The 22531-nt window shown below is 33.6% G+C and overlaps 4 protein-coding genes across 4 annotated transcripts; 2 read left to right on the top strand and 2 right to left on the bottom strand.

Moving 5' to 3' along the window:
• Positions 1–5822: 5822 nt before the first annotated feature.
• LOC123913431 (tRNA (guanine(26)-N(2)/guanine(27)-N(2))-dimethyltransferase) lies at positions 5823–9286 on the top strand. Its single transcript, XM_045964173.1, has 6 exons — positions 5823–6741; positions 7328–7528; positions 7622–7721; positions 8185–8385; positions 8476–8538; positions 8935–9286. Exons 1-6 carry the CDS (start codon positions 6191–6193, stop codon positions 9043–9045), a joined length of 1227 nt encoding a protein of 408 aa, XP_045820129.1. The 5' UTR covers positions 5823–6190; the 3' UTR covers positions 9046–9286.
• Positions 9287–12398: 3112 nt separating this feature from the next.
• LOC123914977 lies at positions 12399–13828 on the top strand. Its single transcript, XM_045966137.1, has 6 exons — positions 12399–12402; positions 12804–12853; positions 12930–13280; positions 13383–13515; positions 13613–13695; positions 13802–13828. Exons 1-6 carry the CDS (start codon positions 12399–12401, stop codon positions 13826–13828), a joined length of 648 nt encoding a protein of 215 aa, XP_045822093.1.
• Positions 13829–14205: 377 nt separating this feature from the next.
• LOC123914976 lies at positions 14206–15104 on the bottom strand. Its single transcript, XM_045966136.1, has 3 exons — positions 15033–15104; positions 14554–14904; positions 14206–14454 (listed from the first exon to the last, which is right to left on the bottom strand). The coding sequence occupies exons 1-3, from the start codon at positions 15102–15104 to the stop codon at positions 14206–14208; spliced, it is 672 nt and encodes a 223-aa protein (XP_045822092.1).
• A 1426-nt stretch (positions 15105–16530) lies between these two features.
• LOC123913430 (alpha-galactosidase 3) lies at positions 16531–21627 on the bottom strand. Its single transcript, XM_045964172.1, has 15 exons — positions 21271–21627; positions 21019–21077; positions 20793–20849; positions 20545–20579; positions 19990–20093; positions 19808–19880; positions 19141–19199; positions 18988–19053; positions 18818–18901; positions 18658–18722; positions 18496–18578; positions 18282–18372; positions 18079–18137; positions 17029–17169; positions 16531–16902 (listed from the first exon to the last, which is right to left on the bottom strand). Exons 1-15 carry the CDS (start codon positions 21477–21479, stop codon positions 16795–16797), a joined length of 1293 nt encoding a protein of 430 aa, XP_045820128.1. The 5' UTR covers positions 21480–21627; the 3' UTR covers positions 16531–16794.
• Positions 21628–22531: the final 904 nt, after the last annotated feature.

The raw sequence follows: 22531 nt of genomic DNA, 5'->3' as shown, positions 1-22531 counted from the left end.
TCTGGTCTTGCTTAGATTTTTTTGATGATGAGAAGCTGGTGTTGCCAATGCTTTGGAGAATAGGAAAATATTCATTGGAGAGCTCGAAAGACTTGGAATTATTACTATAATTATTATCATCCATATTAGTCTTAGGAACAACTGGTGCAGCGCCTTGAGAGTATGAAACACTAGAATCCCCTTTCTGATCCTTTGTTCCCAAGCTCAGATCTATCAGCGGTGCCGAATTATGGTCCTGCTCAGATTTTTTAAATGTTGAGGAGCTGGTGTTGCCAATGGTTTCGAGAATAGGAAAATCTTCATTTGAGAGCTCAAAAGACTCGGAGTTATTATTATTATTATTATTATTATTATCATCCATATTAGTCTCAGGAAGAACCTCTTCTATTTTCTTTCTCTCGGATGATTTGGGCGATTCATTATTATTATTATTTTGATCATTCCCATGACCATTATTCCCATGACTGAATCTCCTTGGCTTGAAACCTCTTGCGCGGGCATTCCAGTAGGTACTTTGAGTCTGAGTCAGAAACATACAAACATTTTGAGGATGATATAATGAGTTATCATAATATAATATAAATAAAGTTTGAAAACAATATCAATTTACCAGGTCAGGTATGTATGTGCCTGTTCCTCGCGACTTCCCTATGTCTTCAAGGCCAAAAGTTGGTGGTGGTGGAGGAGGAGGAGGAGGAGGAGCATTTGGTGGAGAGAATGCATGTGACTGGGCATATATGTTAGCACTTCTATAATAATACATATACCAGTATTGTAGCGCAAGAAAATCAGCATCATAAGGTATTGATGAGAAACTCGAATGTGCAACATCATCAAATGGTATCAATGGGGAACTGGAATATGCAACATCATCAAATGCTATTGACGAGTAACTCGAATGTGCAACACCATCAAATTGTATAAATGGGGAACTCGAATGTGCAACACCATCAAATTGTATTAATGGGGAACTCGAATGTGCAACAGAATCAAACGGTGTTGATGGGGAACTCGGATGTGCAACGAGCGGCATGGCATGGTTACGATACAACTGAACATACTCTAAGCCACCATAGTAGCCGTCACAATCACCAACAAGGACAGGCTCTTCAGATTTTCCAGTACCAAATGCAGGAACAGGAACATCAATATCTGCCCTTAGTCCTTTCCCATTTCTATTCAAGGTATTCATGAAAAATACCTCAAGTGCTCCACCAATGCTTTGTCCTGGAAGTTTAAGGATCTCCTTAAGCTTTCGAGCACCTAACTTAAGAGCGAATTTAATTCGATATAAATTGCCTGCAGGAAGATGGTAAAAAGGTTGATAAGTAAGTGTAAATGAAGTATGCTTTTGAAAAATGTAACCATTACAAATTTCAAATTGGTATACAACACTAATCTTTGATATTTTAGTATCATACATAGAAAATTGAAGTCATCAGAGGAGCATATGTCAAATATAAAATGTTTGGTCCGAGTGGAACTAGAATCGGATCCTTTAAGCAAGGTCACGGGTTTGATTGTCTGAAACTTGAAGATGAAAAAAAAACGTGGTTGGGAGGGGAGATCTCACTAAAGGTTCCCAACCAGGTTCCCCGACTGAGATTTGCCATTGGCAACGTCAGTGGATACTTCACGCCAAATACATGGTTAGCAAATATGTTTGTGTATTTTTTTAATGAATGATACTGGAGGAAGCCGTGATGCATTTGTCGTTAGAATGCAACAATGTAGTGAGCTTAAAGATGTTTTCACACTAAAGTATGAAGTTGGCTTACAAGCAATGAATACAAATAAAAATATTCACTGTAATCAATTCATGGCTTAATGGGCAAAATTACCTCTGTTGACACTGCGGCCTAGATTGTTGTCATATTTTAGAGGATCCAAAATGTTCATGAACTTGATGGAAAATTCACGGGGAAAAGTTTCAGATGCTTTTGGAACCGAGCACATATCCCTATAATTTTTAAGAAGCTCTTTACTGAGCAACAATCCACCTCGATCACATTCTGGTTTCTCTGCAATAAGCAAGTTGGTATCAACAACTGAAGATTGATAATAAACAATCCCATAAAGTCATTAATATATCCAATTGCTTATGCAGCCCCAGTAATACTTACCGACAATTTCGGGAAGGGAGGATAAGGCTTGTGGACCATCTATCGTGACATAATTCTTCTCCCAATCAAATGTGCTGTAGTAGTCCAAAAATCTGTACAGCACCTGCTAGTAGCAGCAGTTCAGTGGTTTTATTCTCTATGTACCGCGCAATGATGAATGCTGAATAGGTTAAAAAAATATTAAAGGAAGACTTAACTCACCTCTAGAGGACCGCGCAATGTTGAATGAAAACAATTGATAATATACAAAACTAATATTTCAACTGCATATGTTGAGAGCAGGCCGTGGTAGGCACCAAGAATTCGGCTCTCATAATAGCACCAAGCTTTGACTAAGATTATACTGCGTTTGAAGATATGGTTTTTCCCGACAAGTTCATCAACCTAAGATATTTTTTTTTAAACGAAATAGTATTAGCAAAGCCTGAATATGAGCATGCACGGGGAAAAGAATATAAAAATGGAATTTAAGCTTATAGATTTTAAGCACATGGTATATTGAACTCATAAGAGAACATGAACTAGTTATAAATATTAATTAGCAAAAGTAAGATTTACCTGCTCGAGAAAGCGCAGGGCATAGAGTCCACCCATCTGATTGAAAGAGATATCAACTGCTATATTTTTCACCGTGCATTTCACAACCTGAACCTGTATTCCAACATCCAAACATAAAAAAGGAAGTCTTATAAATTTGAGAGATATCAATTTTCTTAAAAACATTAAACACCGGTATCTTGGTATCGATCTAACAGGCCAAGATTGTTATAAATCAGAATTCAATAAGTATAGCAGCTTAAATGGAAATTTAGTTTCTAAACCTGCGCGCGAACGTGCTGTATGTCCTTTACTTCATATTCAAGGTTCTCTCCACTTCCTATCAGATTGCAGACTGCCTGTGGCATATCCTCCTCTACACTTTCATGACTGAGAACTGTCAAGTCAATATCTCCATCTGGAAGATAGGTTTTCAGTGGGACTGATCCAAACACGAACGCCTGTAGTTAGGGCACAAACAATAAAACGTTCATTTATTTAATGACACCACTGTAATGGTAATATACATAATGAAACCAATTTGTTTAGGTTTTTGCTTACGTTAATTATTATTCACTCACACAGACATATATAATTTATTTTCAATTTTTTTTTGATTCGTTGATATTTATTATTTCCACACAATTTTCAACCTGTTGCATCGAATATACAATTTTATTATATAATTGTTTTGCCTACGTTTATATTTTGTTGCATGTGATTAATTTGTTTTATATAATTTTTTGCCTTTGCCTATTACGTTAAAGGTATATATATAAATTTTTTTTTATAAGATTAAATTTTAAATTTTTGTGTGCAGTTTAATTTTTATAAATTATTTATTAGATTCAATCAACCATCAAGATAAAAAAAAATTAACATCAACAAATAATTACATTTGTGGAGTTTCGAGTCTATTGAGTTCTTATATTTAAATATTTATAAAGTGAATAATTTTAAAATTATGAGACTCTTATAAATTATAAGGATAAAAAAGTAATTTAATTATATCATCACTCTCATCCCCTCGTGAACCAAACATATTTTCAATTAAAATCTCTCTCCTCCCCCTCCCCTTCCCTCTTTTGAACCAAACACATCTGCAATTAAATTTTTTCCCTCCCCTCCCCTTCTATCCCCTCCCCTCTATAAAAATCACTCCCCTCCCCTTCTACTCTTTTGAACCAACCAGACCAGGTTTTGAAATTATAAGGTACAAAACATCAATAAATTTGGAATGGAAGCAAGTGCTTTTTAAAATCAACATATCATATGTTCATCAGAGAAAACAACTAATTGTGAAATTCACCTCAATAACATTTAATTCAAGCGTTTCTAATTTCTAACTTAGTTATTAGGACACAAAATTAAAAACCATGTGTGCTATGTAAACATTATAAAGTTTTACACCTTTCCAATGTATGGGGAGGGAAGTGGTGGGGGCTTAAGGTTTGACATCGGCAAGGGACAATATTTTGTGGCATGCTTCCAATACTACGAAGTATCATCATATGAACTGGAACAAAAAGTTTTATTATCGGGTCAAGGTACGAGGAAATTCATGGTGTGAAGGAAACTATTAGGTTTTTATATTGAGTTAAATTCATCCTTACAATAACAGCTTGTGAGATTAGGGATGCATTTTTCAGGTCACATTTCATCGGATTTGGATTCTCTCCAATTTTCCCTATATTTTATCTTGTTTTGCTTAATTCAATGGTTGATTATCTCTTTTCCTTCATATATCAACCATCAGATTAAGCAAAAGAAGAAAAAATATGAGGAAAAATGGGAGAGATCCAAATCTCATTTCATCTAATGTGGGACAGAGCAGATTTGAATTCTCTGCAGTCAGGGAATCATGCAGTCATGTAGTCAGAGTGTTGTAGACTTTACGATTGAGATCATATGGTGCAGGTTAATAACTCAGAAAATAAGTAAAAACTATATAACATATCGGATGACTGAAATCACCCTGTAGTCACTATTTGTCTACAGGGAATCCATTTCCAATGTGGAACTCTTAGCACCCATGCCTCAAACCCAAGATTTTACATCATGAACATGACCCAGGTAACCCGATAACGGATGCCCATGGATCTTGGATCGACTCTAATGTTTGCAAAACTAATTTGTAAGGTGAGGGGTATCTCACTTATAAACACTCTTTTAGGTCATACCTCATGTAATGTGACATTCTTAACAAAAATAAAACACACTAAAAAAAAAACACCCAACTAATTCCGTAGGAGGTAGGAAAGAAAGCAAGTTGATTAAAAAAAAAAAAAATTAATACATAAACCTCTTTTACAATCAAATGTTGCAAGTATGAAAATTGAATCAAAAAATTCAAACCTCTCCCCCATTGTAACCTCCAATCTGCCTCTGAACAAAATCAATAATCTTCTTTCTGTTCGCCTCAGAAACAACATTAGGTTGAACTATACATATTATTTCCTGGGCCCTCTTTTCAATCATAAACCAAAGTTCCTCATCCATTAATATCATCTTTTGGTCACACGAAGAGGACAATAAAAAATTTCCTTGTACAATACTCATTGCTGCCAGTAACAAAACTCAGATGCCCTATAAATAAAACAAAGATTAGGTAAGACATTCTACAAGAGTTGACTCAATTCGTACCCAAAAACCCTAACTTTAAACCTAACCCCAAATCAAATGACCAAAAACCATTTTTTTTTCAAGCAAAAAATCAACCATATACTAAATCATCTAAACAATGAGAAAAACATAACAAGCTACATTGATGAATGAAAAATAATCAAAAATTATTTTTTAAAATTAAATAAATAAATAACCATATACAAGCAAAAAATGAACCGAAAAATTATTTTTTTTCAAGCAAAAAATCAACCATATACTAAATCATCTAAACAACGAGAAAAACATAACAAGCTACATGATGAATGAAAAATAATTAAAAATTATTTTTTAAAATTAAATAAATAAATAACCTAAAATCACCCCTTTCACAACAAATCTTTAGGTCACTGATAAAACTAATTGAAACCGATAACAAGAATTTAGCTCTTTTGATTATTAAAAAATAAAAATAAAATTAGCATATGATAAAAAAACCTAAAAACATTAAAAAGTTTTCAATTTTTTTATGAAGGCAACTAGATCAGAAGATCTTAACCTAAAACAAGTTATTAACCACAAAGAAGAACGAGGAAGAAACCAAAATCCTAAGCGAAGAAACTCTCCCCCTTCAACAAGCTCCACATTTTTCCATCCGCGATTAGGTTTTTAGCTACTAACTCTCACTTGCTTTAGTCAAAATCACTCATTTTGCTTCTTTATATAATCCCAAAAATGAATAAAAAAAACCCAAAAATTAGATAAGACCAAAGGAAAAAAAATCAATTTTTTTCAATTATAAAATTTAAAAATCTCATCTTTTATTTAATGTATTCATACAAAGTGTTTTCTCTTTCTTCATCGGTTTTTATGAATAAAAAGACAAAATTTCAGTTACTTTTCTTCCATCATCATAATTTTCCGACGCAATGTTATTAACTCTTGCTTTTTCTCCTCATTTTCCGCAAACCCAATGTTGTAATTTTGTTCCTGGAAATGGGTTCCAAGTTGAACGTGGTTTGGAGTTTGATACCGGCGGTGCATTTTACCGGCGAGAAAGTGCTACCGGAAGAGACCTTGGTGTACTTGCAGCTTCTTTGCAGAAGAAAGTTAATGGTAGTTTGCGTGTTCTTGATGCTCTTTGTGGTTGTGGGATTCGGTCAGCGAGGTATTTGAAGGAAGCTGAAGCTGATTTTGTTGCTGCTAATGATGGAAATGAGTGTTATGGAAAGACCATTGTGGATAATTTGAGTAGAGTTTGTGTGAAAGAAGAGAAAAAATGGGTTGTTACTCATTTAGAAGCTAATAGAGTTATGACAGATTATTATGTTGAGAAGAGTTTCTTTGATTTTATTGATATTGATTCTTTTGGTAGTGATTCTTCTTTTTTGAGGTCTGCTATCAATACATTGAAATATGGTGGCTTGTTATATGTCACTTCAACTGACGGTTTCTCTTCTGGTGGACACCGTCCTCATCAGTAAGAATAGTATTTTCTTTCTCAGTTTCTTTTTTTGTTATGTTTTGTTTTGTTTTGTTTGGTCTGGTTTTGAAGAGAAACAAAGGTTGCAGATGTGCCTTCAATGGCATTATGTGTTAGGAGTCCCACATCGAGTATATCAAAGTGCTCAATGTGGTACTTAAGTGCTAGTCTTTTGGGTTGGACTCTGCTCATGTGGTTAAGTCCTAACAATTGGTGTTTTCGTTGAGAGTTGGACCACGGAAAGGGCTACCTATAGGCTGGATTTAGGTGCTCCATCGAATCCTGATAGAGTGAAAGCCGTCGTGGACGTTGGCTCTTAAAGGGTGTTGGCAATGTTAGGAGTCCCACATTGAGTATATTAAAGTGCTCAATGTGGTACTTAAGGGCTAGTCTTTTTGATTGGGCTCTGCTCATGTGCTTAAGTCCTAACATTATGATTGCATCGTCAATGTTTGAGACCTTATTTTAAACCTCTTGGTGTATCTTGACTGTCTTTTATTATTGTTGTGCTGTTTGATATGTTTAGTGTAATAGGTTATTGTATATTTGCATGTTGTGTTGTAAGTGACTTTTTATTGTTTAGTTCTTTAGCTGCTTATGGAGCCTATGTGCGCCCTATGCCATATTCGAATGAGATTGGTTTGCGGATGCTTATAGGTGGGGTTGTCAGGGAGGCTGCTTTGTTGGGGTACCATATAACTCCCTTGTTTTCGTACTATGCTTATCATGGACCTGTTTTTCGGGTCTTGCTCAGATTGAATCGTGGGAAACTTCATGATAGTAGGTGATGAATCCTTGTGTTTGTGTCACATCTTGTGTTGTTACCATTTGATTGTGATGTAGTTCTTATTTATTACTTCTATTGTGATTGCCATAGGCATTATGGTTTTATTGGCCATTGTCACCAGTGTGGAAATTCTCATGAATTTTCTTGGGATCAACTTGGTCGGATGAGTTGCTCCTGCAGCGTGTCAAAGGTATGGTGTGTTTTGTTTGAGACTAACTCGTCAAGGTTTTTTAATGTCTATTTATTTACAAACTATCTTTGTAAATTATAGCTAGTGTTGGTAAGGAATATTGCTAGATAATAACATCACGGATTAATGTGATAACTTGTGTATGTTATCTAATCCTAAATTCGTATTTAAACTTTTGTTGCATATAACATGCGCAGTTCCAAGTATGTTAATTGTTTTTCCCTTCTGAATCTGCTTTTACTTGGTAACTTTAAGTTATTAATACAACTAAGAGGTTAGAAACCGCCCTTTTGGATTTGTATTTTTCACACTTTTATATTGTTTCCATTTCTGTCAGTTGTTTTCATGAATGATTTATGGAACAAGAATGAGGAAAATTGTTGAAACTTGTCTAATCAAATTACACAAAAAATGTTACTTCCTATTGATTGTATACAGTACCCTATTTCTTTTCATTTTTTAGGTTTCAAACTCCCTTAAGGTATCAGGACCTCTTTGGACAGGGCCTCTTCATGATGCAGCATATCTTACGGACATGTTAGATCTGGCCAAGCAGTGGGCATGGATTGGCTGTGATGGTAAAGACAGTCTTGAAAAGCTTATAAAATTGATGGTGGATGAAAGCGACCCCAGGTTGCCATTTGGGTTTATCAACTTGGATGAGGTGATTCTTATATCTTTGTTGCATTGTAAATATTGTTAGCTACATTGGTGAGAATAATGAGTTATGGTATTTTTACGTGTATTTACTCAGATGGCAAGCCGTGCAAAAATCAACACTCCACCTCTGAGGACCTTGATGAGCGCCATGCAGGAGGTACTCTAAAAAATGCAACAAACTTCATCTGTTTGTTTAGGTCTTAGGTGGAATTTTCTTTTGCTGCATGGTATGACGTGTGTAAGTGGTTAGATTTTATGGTTGTCATGCCGAATGAATTATAGCATGTTTGGAATCACGTGAGAAAGACATCGAGCGCACATTTATTACAAAGCTTGAATTCCTAGATTTACAAAATTCACGGCAATGACATATCGTGACGCAAGAAACGAGACATGAATGTACATCCAAACATATAATGTTATCATTGTCGATCTGTTTACCATGTTTGACTTAATGAAATACTGAATCATACATACTTCATGTAATCGTGTTGACTCTAGATGAAGCTTTAGAAACCGGACATTCACTTACCTTGTACTTGGTTTATTGCAGAAGGGTTATGCTGCCAGCAGGTCTCACATAACATCAAACGCAATTAAAACAAATTGCTCCATGACAGAATTCATTAAAATAGCCAAAGAACTACAGCAGGTATCTGTATGACTGTCTCTTATTGGTTTCGACTCTGAAGGTTCCTCTGAGCATGCCTCGTATCGATGAAGTTCCATCCCAGGATTTGCCTTACCATTCAATGGTTAATGTTCATATGTGTAAAAGGTCATATCTATTCTTTTAGTTGTATCAAAAATTTTGTTAAGCAATAATTATTTTATAATTTAATTGACAATTGTATGTGCCAATGACATCATTCTAAGTCTACCCACTATTGATGCTCATTGCTCAAGATTCAAGTTTTCAGAAATTCTAATTATTTTGTACAAATGAGATTATGGCATTTCTTTTTTTGGTTACAGAGATTATGGCATTTCTAAAGGAGGCTTCTTTGGACTCTTTGAAATTCAGATGAAAAAAATATTTGTTGTGCGAGATTAACCCTCTAAATAGATTTCAAAGATATTGAGAGATTAGTCTCTCCGATTACGTATGGCAAATGCTCGAGTTTTGCCAAAAATAATTAGCTAAATTAGTTCCACTTTGAAATCTCATTTAAAACAAAAACAAAATCTTCGAACAATAACAAGGATTCTCCATATTTTGCAGATGGATTCTATTTTTTTGAAGAAGCAAATGTTTTTTTAATTGAAGAGATGGATTCTATTTTAATAAACGACATCAAAAAAATCAACACTCCACCTCTGAGTGGGAAATTTTTTTCATTTTAATAAACGACAATCTTTGTTTTCAATGCATCAGTCAGCTTCATCACCGTTGATAACGTAATTGTCAATAAATTTAATACTACAGTTAACACATTTTTATCAAATCTACAATAAGCTTTCTTAATTCATGTTATATACTCAATGAAGTATTATATTTAGTGACGGAGATAGTTTGAAGTTAACCACTAACCGACTTGTGGTTCTCCTTCCTTCCTCGACGTTTCATCGAACCTTTATCTTCCTAAGTAAAACATTTCTTTACACAACCAAAAAGCTCATGGTGGTTTGGGTATTCGGCGCTTAATTAATATGAATAAAGCTTGTTTAATGAAATTAGGCTGGGCTCTTCGAACTGGTCAACAAGCTCTGTGGATTGATGTTGTGAAAGGTAAATATGTGAGACAAAATTCAAGTATTGAAGATCCCATTGTGAGAGCGCAAGACTCTACTTTGTGGAAGAGTTTGTCTACTGCTTTACACAATTTTCATATGTATGAATTTTGGACTATTGGTGATGGGGCTACTGTGAATGCATGGAGTGATCATTGGTTATTATATGGGAGGCCAATAAAAGATCTTGGCATTGTAATACCTCACGAATTGCAAGGTTGGAAGGTGAAGGACTTAGTGGATAATAATGGGGTTTGGAAAGTAGATGATCTAAGTACATGGTTGCCTCAAAATATAATAAACAGATTATTTGCTATTGTACCACCAAAAAATGTTGCTGCTGCGGACAGGCTAGCTTGGAGAGGCACAACAGATGGAAAATTCAGTATTGCTTCAGCATATACAATGCTTTGTAATTTTAATGATGACGAGTGGGATGTTGTGTGGCGGCGGGTTTGGCGCCTGCAAGTTCCGGAGCGAGTTCGTAGCTTTATATGGTTGGTGAAACATGATCGTTTACTTACAAATTATCGCAAGAGTAAGATGAATGTTTGTACACCTTGGTGTAAGCACTGTGTGGATACAGTTGAAGATACCATGCATGTTCTTCGAGACTGCCCTTTAGCCAAAGTAATTTGGTGTAATTTGATGAATGGCTTAGCAGGAGCTACTTTTTATGCTGCTAACTTGCATGATTGGATAACTATGAACCTGCAGCAAGATCTTGGGAGAGTGAAGGCAGGTATTTGGAGTTGTGTGTGGGCAGTCGGGTGTCATTTTCTTTGGCTTTGGCGTAACAGAGAGGCTCATGGAGATGAGCGAGTGAGGCCGAGTCAACCGTGGCGGGTGATCATGAACTGGGTTCATCATTATAAGCGAGCCAATGTTTCGCAGATAGCATCGCATATAACAACTAAGGAGGTAGTACAAATTGGGTGGAATGGTCCGGAAGGAGATTGGATAATGCTCAATACCGATGGTGCTAGTAGGTGCGGTAGCACTGCTGGATGCGGGGGACTACTAAGAAACTCGGGTGGTCAATGGCTCGGGGGTTTCTCACATCATTTGGGTCGGTGTAATGCATACATTGCAGAGTTGTGGGGGGTCTTTGATGGTCTCACGTTTGCATATGATAGAGGTTTCAAAAAGATTGCGCTGCATATCGACTCTAATGTTGTGGTACACACTCTTCAAAGCGACAAGGATGGAAGTGTTGTTGGATGGAGAATTATTCAAGAAATTAGACGGTTACTTGGTATGGATTGGGAAGTTAAGATTTGTCACTCTTATCGTGAATCAAATGCTTGTGCTGATGCTCTTGCTAATTTGGGGTGTGATCATGAGCCGGGGATGCGTGTGTATGAACAATGTCCTATGAGTCTGAGCTCATTGTTGTTAGCTGATGTTATGGGGATAACTACCCCTAGAGTCATCTCGCTATAGTTACTTTTCTTTTGGGCTTTGGCCCCTTTTGTATCCAAAAAAAAAAGTAAAACATTTCTTTTTCTATATCCAAAAGGAACATTTTTTATATTTTTTTTCTTTATTAATGTTATGGAATAAGATTTTAGTCAATAGGCTCTAAAAAAGAAAAAGATTTTAGTCAATACATACTAATTATTTTAAAAAAAAGTTTAGTCAATACAATATTAATTATTTTATTAATATTATACCAAATAATTATATAAGTCAACAAAACAATTAATACCGTCTAAAAGTAATAATATCTAACCAGCTTTAAAAAATGTAATGACTTATGAATACTACTTAATTAAAAAAAAAAAAAAAACTTTTTTTTTTGGGTACAAAAACAAGGCAGCATCTATCATGCACCCCCAAAAATGGGGGTTTACAGTGCACCCAGCCTTTTTTACTGCGGTCCCACCTCAATTTAATATCTGATTATTTTAAGTAACAATGCAAGATTATGTTTATGTCCCTGAATCATATTTTCACTTTTCTCTTTCTCTTTCTCTTCGTCTTTTTCTTTCTCCGAGGAAGAACGATCCTCTTCTCCAACGATCCTCTTCTCCACCCACACCACCGACGAACTCATCTTCTCTTCTCCGCTCACCCCCGACGAACTCATTTTCTTCAGAGGTCGATTTCTAATTCTTCTGCGTTTGTTAATTTCTAATCTTTTTTTTTATTGAAACCCTAATTTTCTTCAATTCTATTTCGAATCCTGCGTTTGTTCTCATTCTTTAGGTAAAATTTACAGAAATCCAACATGAATAGATCACGTATTTCAGTAGAAGCTCCTAAGCGATTGCCAATTACCGACAAATGGGTGAGTTTCTCATTTTGGTTGATACAACTTTTTTTCCTTTTGCTTTTCATCTTATTTTGTCATTATAATTATTGTATTCATTTTTGTGCTGGATACAAATGGAATTCAAAGCAGAAAAGTTTTACTATTCCTATAAAAGGATGAGACATGAGTGTAAGTTTAAATTGAAATCTACTTTTTTATCAGAATTTGTTTTGTTTTATGATGTACTATGTAGTAAAATAAATATGTTGATGACCATTATTTATTTGAGAATGTTTGGAGTACTCATGAGTTCTGAATGTGCTATAGGATTTTTAAGAAATTGTGTCCAATAGCTATATCTAGTATGCTCACATTATAAGTAGATTGTATTTAAAATGAATAACCTAAGTATTTTGCTTATCTTATGTTAATTGTAGCATCTTATGGAAATGACGAGGATTTCCATGCTGCATTTTATGAAGGAAAGGTAATGTTACCAAATAAGTAGTTTGTAGTTGGAAATTTAAGAATTCCTTAATCTAAATTGCAATTGTTTTTGACAGGACAAAATCTATTTTCCTACTTGTTGGTATCAAAGACATGCTCCCCGTATTGGGGAAACTGTAGTAATCAAAGATGAACATGGGAACAACGTTATTGCTTTTGTAAACAAAGGTGACAAACCATACCTAGAGTTTAACCAAACAAAACTCAGGTTGATGTACCAGCTAACAGTTTTTGGTTTAATTAAACTAAAGTTAGTTGATGAAAATAAGTTTGAGATGAAAGTTATGGGACATTACCTAGGAAAAATAGACACAAACGATCCAGCTAAATATTATGGTCATTGGGGTTATGATCCAATGTGGATTTTGGAGATTTCTGAATTCATGGCAACAGAAGGGAAACCTTTGGTATTTACCTACTTCAACCACATTGTACCTATTTATTTTATTAATTTTTATTCTAAATTATGACTAATTGAAGTTTTTGATTCGATACATTTATTGATGTAGATGATACCTGACTCCGTGGTGGATATCATTTACCACGACTCAGTAGCTTATGAGCTTGAGGTGTCCATCTCCGAGACAACTGAATGCTATACTTGGGAAGTGCAACATACGAGTGTTAATTTTCTAATAGCGGGTAGATGGGTCGATTTTTTAAAGAACCAAGTCAAAAAAGGGATTAAGAAAATGTTTTTCTACAATGATGGTGCAAAATCTACCGTGATTTTGAGAAGTACTGATGGCTGCTGGGCTTGGAGCTGAAGCTGGTATAGTTAGGCTGTGGGGATTTGTGTTTAGGAGTTATTATTCCCTTTTGGTTTGTAATTAAGCTAGTTGGAACTTGTATGGTGTTGCACTGTCATCTAACTTAGTTGTTTGTGGTTTAGGATTTATTTTTCTTATTTAATGTTTCTGCTATGTAGTATATGGAAGCTACTGTTTGTGCTTGACCATTTTGAATTAAAACTTTGTTGTTATAAATCAAATATCTATATAGCTATTAATGAAAACATGATTTGCCGATAAACTTGTTGCACCTCAAAATATAAGATAAACATAATACATAAGAGTTGTTATCTTGGCAAACAATACATAGAGTTGTTAAATTAGAAACGGATGATTACATCAAATGCATATTAAATAGTTAAAGTAGTTGTAGACAAAATCAAATAACATACACAACCAAATTACATTCAAAACAACCATCATAAATAGTTAAAGTAGTTGTAGACAAAATCAAATAACATACACAACCAAACTACATTCAAAACATAACTAAACTTACCTATCAAGCATACACCATATCATAAATAATTATTACATTGACTTAGATTTTGACAACTTTCATCAAATTGCTATTTGCTTTGTTGACAAACTTAAGGTTGAGCACATCTCCAGCAACAAATCCATTTATATTAATGAAATTCTTCCAACCTGTACCAATTTTTGTGTACTCTTTATTTCTAGAATTCCTCAGCACAAGTTTGCAAGGTACCTCATCACCTTGAGGACCATAGAGAACCACACTATCGAATCCAGAATTCCTTATGTAGGTAGCAAAGTCTTTGTTTAAGGACTGCATTAATTAACCGTGAAAATTTAAAAAGATAAATCTATAAGACTAATGCATGCATGTGAAAAACAAAAAGACATAGTATAATGTGGTAGTACTTACCAACTGAGAGACAGAAGCAAGATAAGGAGTGAGTGTGACATTAAATGTCACAGGATCAGCAGCAAAGTGATAATAACTATGGTAAGTAGGCAACTTGTTTGGATTAAACTCTTGATTTAGAAAATCAAGTATAAAACGGTTTTTACCCACATAAGTCATGACTAATATTCTGTTTCTATCAATTCCATAATGAGCTCTCATTTCTGACCACCCACCAACAATAAGAGGATGTTGAATTGATCGATTGAACTTAACTTTCAAGGAACGGTTTTCTCTATCAAACACAACAACTTCTTCTTCAAGTTCATGATAAATCTTTTCAATAATTTTCGGACTCATTTCACCATATGGCTACATGACAAATTATATTGCAAAAAAAGAGGAATCAATGAATCATTTTTTTTTTCTTCCTTTCAAGAGGTAGGAAAAGGAAAATGAATGGATCATAAATGATATATAGTAAGAATAAAAGTTTGTACCTGATCAATGATATAAGCAGTAACAAATTTTCCTTTGTTCTTAACCTCAACTTGTCTTGTTGATGGAGCCATTGTTTGAGGCTGAGGTTCAGGTAAAACTGAATTCAGAGCAACACTAACCCTAAACCTTTATGAACAATTTCAGGTGGTTTAATATTTATACTAAGAATGAGCAATTTCCTATTCTACAAGACCTTTATGAGCAATTTCCTATTCTATAAAGAGGAATTTAAACAACAAACCTTGATATTTTGTAAAGAAGGAGACCGATTCTTTGCTCAACTGAACCGTGAAATTGCAGAGAAATTGAAAGAAATTGAAAGATTTTGTGGTCGAGGGAAACGCGATTTCGATGATTAATCACCCATTGATGCAAATCTACTCAAAATCAGAATTGCTTTGTGAAGGTCGAAGATGAAGTAGATGAAGCTTTCTCGTTTTTTTTTTAAGGAAGATGAAATTCTCTCGTTGGGAGTAGAGAACAAGCGAAAGTGAGAAGAAAGGGCAAAACCGTAATCACATAAAGCTTTTCAATTTTTTGATTTTTCAATATTCAGGTGGGCCCACGGTAAAACAGTGAAAAAGTAGGGGTGTAGCAGGGGATGCATGCTAAAAGGGTGCATGATAGATGCTGCCCAAAAACAAAAGTAAAACATTTCTTTATGAATGTTATTGAATAAGTTTTTAGTCAATACATACTATCAAAAAAAAAAAGTTCAGTCAATTATTTTTTTTTGTTGCAATCAGTCAATAAAATATTAATTACATGTAATAAATATTATTTTATACCAAATAATTACAGTATAAAAGTCAACAAAACAAATAATACCGTGTAAAAATAATAATATCTAACTATATCTAAAAACACATCTCCATTGACCAAAAATAAAAAATACATCTCATTCTACTTTATGCAAGATGAATGTTCAAACAAATTTAAATCTGTGATGTCAAGTTTCAATCTTTCTTTTCAAAATTTCATGTGATTTCTTACCTGCAACTTTTATATTTTGTTTTCTAATTTATTTAATAACTAAAACAAATAACATATTCTTACATCCTAAACTCCTAGTAATATTGCATATTTGGATGCCGAGCTTAACTCAATTGATAACATCATATTTTATATACAACAGGTAGAATTTAAACACCAAACACTCTATTCATCTTAAGGGTGAAATTCTAGTTATTAGTAAATTTGAAAGAAAAAAAACGTATTGCACATTTCCACTACAGTAGAGAACTATGAAACCGATGTTGCAACATTTTAATTTTAATATTATATATGCAACTTATTCTTTTTAAAAAAATATTTTAAATGAATTATAAAACGCCTTAGAAAAATTATTTAAAAATATGATAAAATATAAATTATATCATACAAAAATGCATTATAGGGATGTTGGGTAGTTCAAGGTCAAGGACGTATATAACATGCATAACCACAAAGAAAAAACCAAACCAAACCAAACAATCTCTAAATTACTATCATGCTACCTTTTTCCCAAAATCTTCATATCATACATACCTTGTAAAAACATCATAAATCCATCCGACTCACATTTTGGACATAAATCATGTGATCATGATTTATGAGTATATATAGTACACAATTTATTTGAGATGGAAGATTTACATTCTAGTTATAGTAACAACAAATGATTTAGAAAATAAACAAGCAGTGGTTCATGTAGTTGGTGAAGATGCTGCCATGTCCATTTTAGATTTACAGATGAACCAAAACCTTATGAAGTATGAGCTACTATACAGAATAAGATGCTGTAGATGGAGTCAAAATGTACAACTGTGAAGCATGAGAATCAACTTGAGCACTGATTGATGACACTGCAGCTCCATTTATTACCTTGTGCTGCAAGATAGTGAAGGACAAAAATGTTTTTGAGATAACTAGTCCTTAAATAGGTAAAACATTTAGTCCAATAAGAACAAATAGAAAGGTTTCCTAGAGCATTTTTACACAAATAAATGAGATTACCTGCCACAAATCCCTAACAGAAACATGAATTCCAGATTCAAGCCCAAGTGCTTCCCATGAAGCTGTTATATTGGCAGCTTTTGAGCATCGATTCCATAGAGCAACGGCCAAACGATTTCCTGATAAAGGACCTGCCCATACCTGTAAGTAGACATGTAAAGTTAAGGCCAGCATTTTTCAAGCTCCATATAGTAATATTATAACTTTAAGCTGAGTATAGGCTAGCTACTAACTTCTATAATAGGAGATTTTCAATTAAAATAAGTTTATGGCCAGTTGCGGAAAAATCATTTCAGACTTCTAGATATTTATGGATTAGTTAAATGAGATAGCTTCTGAAATGCTGTTTAAAAAATTCATAGTTTTTGTAAAATTCGTATACACACAGATTTATATATATTTCTGATGTGTTCATTGAGAGTTTTATCAAAACTGACTCTTAGCCAACATACTTTTGACCTGTTTGGATCGACTTATTTAAGCTTATCTACTAATATAAACACTCGTGAGACTATTTGGAAGAGCTTATGGAAACGTCCTATGACATGTCCTTAAGTTATTATCAGCTTATTTCCATAAGCTCTGCTTGATAATTTTTAAAAATAACGCATAGCTTATATGAGAACAGTTTGACTTATTTTACCTTTTATTATAGATATAGCTTATACATAAGCATTTATGCTGTAAGTACTTAATTAAGTTGTTTATCCAAAATAAATAGGAATATATGATTTGTAATTCTGAAGTAGCAATACAATACAGTCTATACGGATGGTCTAAATCTATATAATCAATCACACACAAAATGCATAACATGTTAATGATCTTGATTCTTTTTTCAGTTGCGTCTAAGAATATATATAATTTCAAAGACAAGATTACATGTTTTGCATAGCTTATGTTTTAAAAGGTAACAGAAGTACGATAGTGAAAGTATTTTCATCCAAGACGAAGATGAATGCAAGTTCCGTGATCCAGAAAGACACCATCAGAACTATGTACCGTGATTACAATGAATCTGAGAATACAACAAAAGACATAATAGATTACCTGACTGCAACCATCTATTCCAGAAACTTGAACTTTCCTTCCCTGGACTCCAAGTGAGTCTGCAGAGAAACATAAAAATTAGAAACCTTTTTCGAGTAAGATGAATAAATAAATAAAATACATATGCAACAAGTAACAACAATAACACAGAAAAGCAATATGCATCAATTTGATAAAAAAAAAATAGAAAGAGGTGATACAACCTTGATTTATAGCAATGACTTCTTTATTGGTTAAAATCTCAAGTGTTTCAGCAGTCATATTTCTTACATCGCAACCAATCAATAGAGGAGCCTGCACACACAAGTTCACAATTTTTAAACATGTAAAAATTCAGGTATAGTATTTGCATCATTAGGCCATGTCAAGTTCCTACACTACGAGGGAGGAGTGACAAATAGGAATTAAAAGAAACACCTTAGCTAAAGCCCAGATGCTGAAGTGAGCACGGTATTCCTGGTAAGTCATGCCACCATTGCCAACTTCCAACATATCTGGGTCTGTCCAAGAACCGTAACATGAGCGATTAGTAAGAAAACTTCTATATTTTCAACTAAATTTCAAAAAAGTTAAGTGTACCGTTCCATCCTCCAGGACCCGCATATGAAGCCCACTTGTCATTAAGATCAGCAATAGTTGTCATGCTAAACACAAAAAACATCATTCTCAAAATTATACTACATTATAAACAAAAATGATAGTTGATTAAAACTCCATAATCCATATTGATGTTATTAACCTTGCCCACGTATCATTGATGTCATCGGTTGTTCGCCAACTGTTACCAACCTTGCCTGCCCATAAAGCAGGATCGTCAACACCCCTGCGAAAACGAAAGTATAGTGGGATGATATCTGTCATGCTATCAGTAAGTAAACTCATAACCAAAAAACAGACATGCCTTATTACCATTCACAGATTGAATAGAAAATTTTACGTCCCGTTTCATTGAGGGCATCGCGCATAGGTGGATATCTGGAATACATGCAACCACATTGATTTAATTTATATGGACAAGTTATTGTTGCTTGTGCAAACACCGAGACAGAGATGATAACAAACCGTTTTTTTGGAGGGATGCCCAGATTGTAACAATTGTCGTATTTCAAATAATCTACGCCCTGGTAAGATAATAGAATGGGGTGAAATTCATTAATAAACTACAGAAAAATGTGACTCGGATGTTTTTTTATAAAGTCGTGGTTCCAAAAAGCACCTCGAGATGAATCTACTAATCACAATATAAAAACAACCATCAACATATTAAAAAGGGTGCCAATTATAATTTATAGTTAAATTTACCAGGCAATGAGACTAATTTTTAGGTATCACTTCACTATTAAATGACACAAATTTCAACCATATCAATGATTGAGAACTGTATAAGACATAATTTTTCATATGAACATTAAAAGAATTCCATTAAATGTCTGAACATCATATCTGGTCCAAATTTGGTGTTTATGATGTTCCAAATCAGAACTTCAAATCCAAAGGGCTGTTTTATTTCCTTATAAAACAAATTAATTTGACATAAAGATATATTAGGCTGAAGATCTAGATTATTTAAATCAGATTTAATTTGAACCTGACGAAACTCTGTAATGCACGCATAGAAGAGAAATGAATTAACACTACTTCTATTCTTAGGAGCTTCACAAAGTCCATGACACATGAAGCGTATCTATGACGCTTTTGCAAATTATGAAAAGAGATATTAGAGTCTAACCCAAGAGGCAAATAAATCTGCATCATCATGTTCGTGGAAAATAGATCCTGGTCGAACTTGACATGTAAAAACCCTAATAACAGTTGGAAGTGAAAAAAAATCAGTTAGTTGCAATGAGCATGGGATTAATATATTTTAGAATGAGTAAAAAAATCTGCCGTAATTTTGCGAAAGTAGCCTACCCTGCATCAGAATATATGCCAAGCTTGAGTCCCTTTCCATGCACATAATCTGCAAGTGCTTTAATTCCTGACGGAAATGTCTTAGGATCAGGGACAAGGTCACCCTACATTTCCAAATAAAAAATAGTAAGGAAAAACATATATTTATTGAGAGAATATTTTGAATAATTGACTCTTAACCGTTTCATTAAAACAACTAAATGACTAGTCCATATAGAAAATGAATAGCGCATGTATTCACGTATAAGATTCACGCATTCCTGCTAGATTAAACATCAAATACAACAAACACACCAGCATATTGGAAGTATAAATGAAGTATTCAAATACATACGCATAATAGTTTCTTAAATATATCCGAGGACATGCTATCTATATCAATTTTCTGCAATACCACTTAGCCAAAACATAACAGATGACAATGGAAACAGCTTTTCCGCATCCAATTGAAAGTCAAAATAGACAACACTGAAAGCCGACAAGTATATGCGACAAGAGAAGATAATAGCACTAAAGTTTATCCCGTGATATTGAAAGTAACAGAATTTAACTGACCTTCAAATTTCTTGTCACAGAAGACCAGCAGTCATCTGCACATCATAAATTGTAACATCAAATACTTAAGGAAGATGACCTACGTATAGAATTTGAGTAAACCGGCAATTTAGTCCCTAAAGTATATAAAAATCCGTCAATTTAGTCTCCAACATCTTAATTGCAGCGACTAAATTGATGGATTTTATATACTTTAGGGACTAAATTGTTAGAATTTTCATTTTGGACATACAATACAAGATCAGTACCTATATTGACGTAATCATAGCCTAACTTAGCCAATCCAGTTGATATCAGTGCATCAGCTGTAAAAATATTATAATACATATATCAGTAAAATAGACATGAATTACAAAGGGAAATTTTACCACACAAAGTTATAATAATAATAAAACATTCAATATAAGTATAGTGAATTTGAAGTGATGGTTTTACAACTAGCTTAGTACTAGGTAAGGAAGAAAACAATAGTACCTGTTTCCTTAATAACTGTTTCATTTATATTGCATGCAAAGAAGTTCCAGCTGTTCCATCTACACAACAACACCAAATCATCATATGTCACATAAATTATCTTCCTAACTTTTCTATTTAAGGTAAAAAAAAAAACATCATCCCAAAAACGTGACTATTTTAAAAAAATAAAATAAAATTCATGATGAATTGAATTGAATTGAATGAACCAGAAATGTTTTTTCATCAATTGAAAGAAGAAAAGAAACAAACCCCATCTGAGGAGTGAGAGCCAATCCATTACTGAGCTGAAAAACACCATAGTTTGAAGTGTCATAAATATTATGAAAATTTGATCTGAAAAAGGGTTTTCCGTAATTTTGCAAGAGAGGCACAATTCTTGCTGCTGAAACCGAAAGTGAGGAAATAGAAAGGAAGAGAATGATGAAGAAGTGAAGAAAAACAGTATTATTCTTCGCCATTAGTATTAGTAGCAGTTACTTAATTATGATGTTCTTGAAAGTGTGAGAGATTGTGAAGACGCAGAAACACGATGGTGAGGAACAAGTGTCTGGAAGACAACCAAAGTATTCAAACTTACTTTGTTTGTTTCTGAATGACTTGGCAGTTGACACATACATGTACTACTTCATTATTTTAAATTACTATTATTATTTTTAGTTTTTTTTTTACCTCATTATTATTTGAAGTTATTAAGACAAATTATCATGTTGAAATGGCTTAATTAGTAAAACTAAAATAGTCTCTTAAAAGACAATTTTTTTGTTTTAGATTGGTCCCTTAAAGAAAAATAATGTCCAATAGGTCCCTTAAAGAAGAAAAAAAAATTCGAATAAGTCCCTTAAAGACATATCCGTTAATCAGTTTGAATAGGTACCTTAAAGACATATCTGTTAATCAGTTTGGTCCTATTCAGACCTTTTATTAGGGACCAAACTGATTAACGGAGATGTCTTTGAGGGACCTATTCAGACTTTTTTTCTTTAAGGGACCTGTCCAAACTTTTTTTTTTTTTTTTAAGAGACCAATGTGAAACCAAAAATATCTTTAAGGGACCATTTTACTAATTAAGCCTATTGAAATTTATATAAGGTTAAATAAGTAAATCGTCCTATAGTTTTCCATAATTTTGTTTTTAGTTTCTAAATATATTTTTTCTACTTTTTTGGTCTCAGAAATAGTTTTCATTCAACTCGTGCATATCATTCAAAATTTTAAATTTTTCCTATGGTCACACATTATATCTTACAAAAGTTTAATTTTTTTAACAAAAAAATAATTTTTTTGTTGGCCCTAATTTTCATTCACGAGCTTATTTTTCATTGAACAACTCGTGTATATCATTCAATTTCTAAAATTTAAGCGGTAAAAAATATGTTTGAGTTCTAAAACTTATGAAGAGCATCTCCCAGTCCAGCCACTATGAGCTATGTGAGGCTAATGAGTCAATTTGGTCCATTTGGTTTATCCACTCATTTTATTTTCTTATTCCACTTGATATATTTTTCAAACT

The sequence above is a fragment of the Trifolium pratense genome, linkage group LG3, assembly GCF_020283565.1.
Source record: "Trifolium pratense cultivar HEN17-A07 linkage group LG3, ARS_RC_1.1, whole genome shotgun sequence".
NCBI lineage: Eukaryota > Viridiplantae > Streptophyta > Magnoliopsida > Fabales > Fabaceae > Trifolium > Trifolium pratense.
The sequence above is the reverse complement of the archived record's forward strand: the minus strand, read 5'-3'. Positions and strand labels throughout refer to the sequence as shown.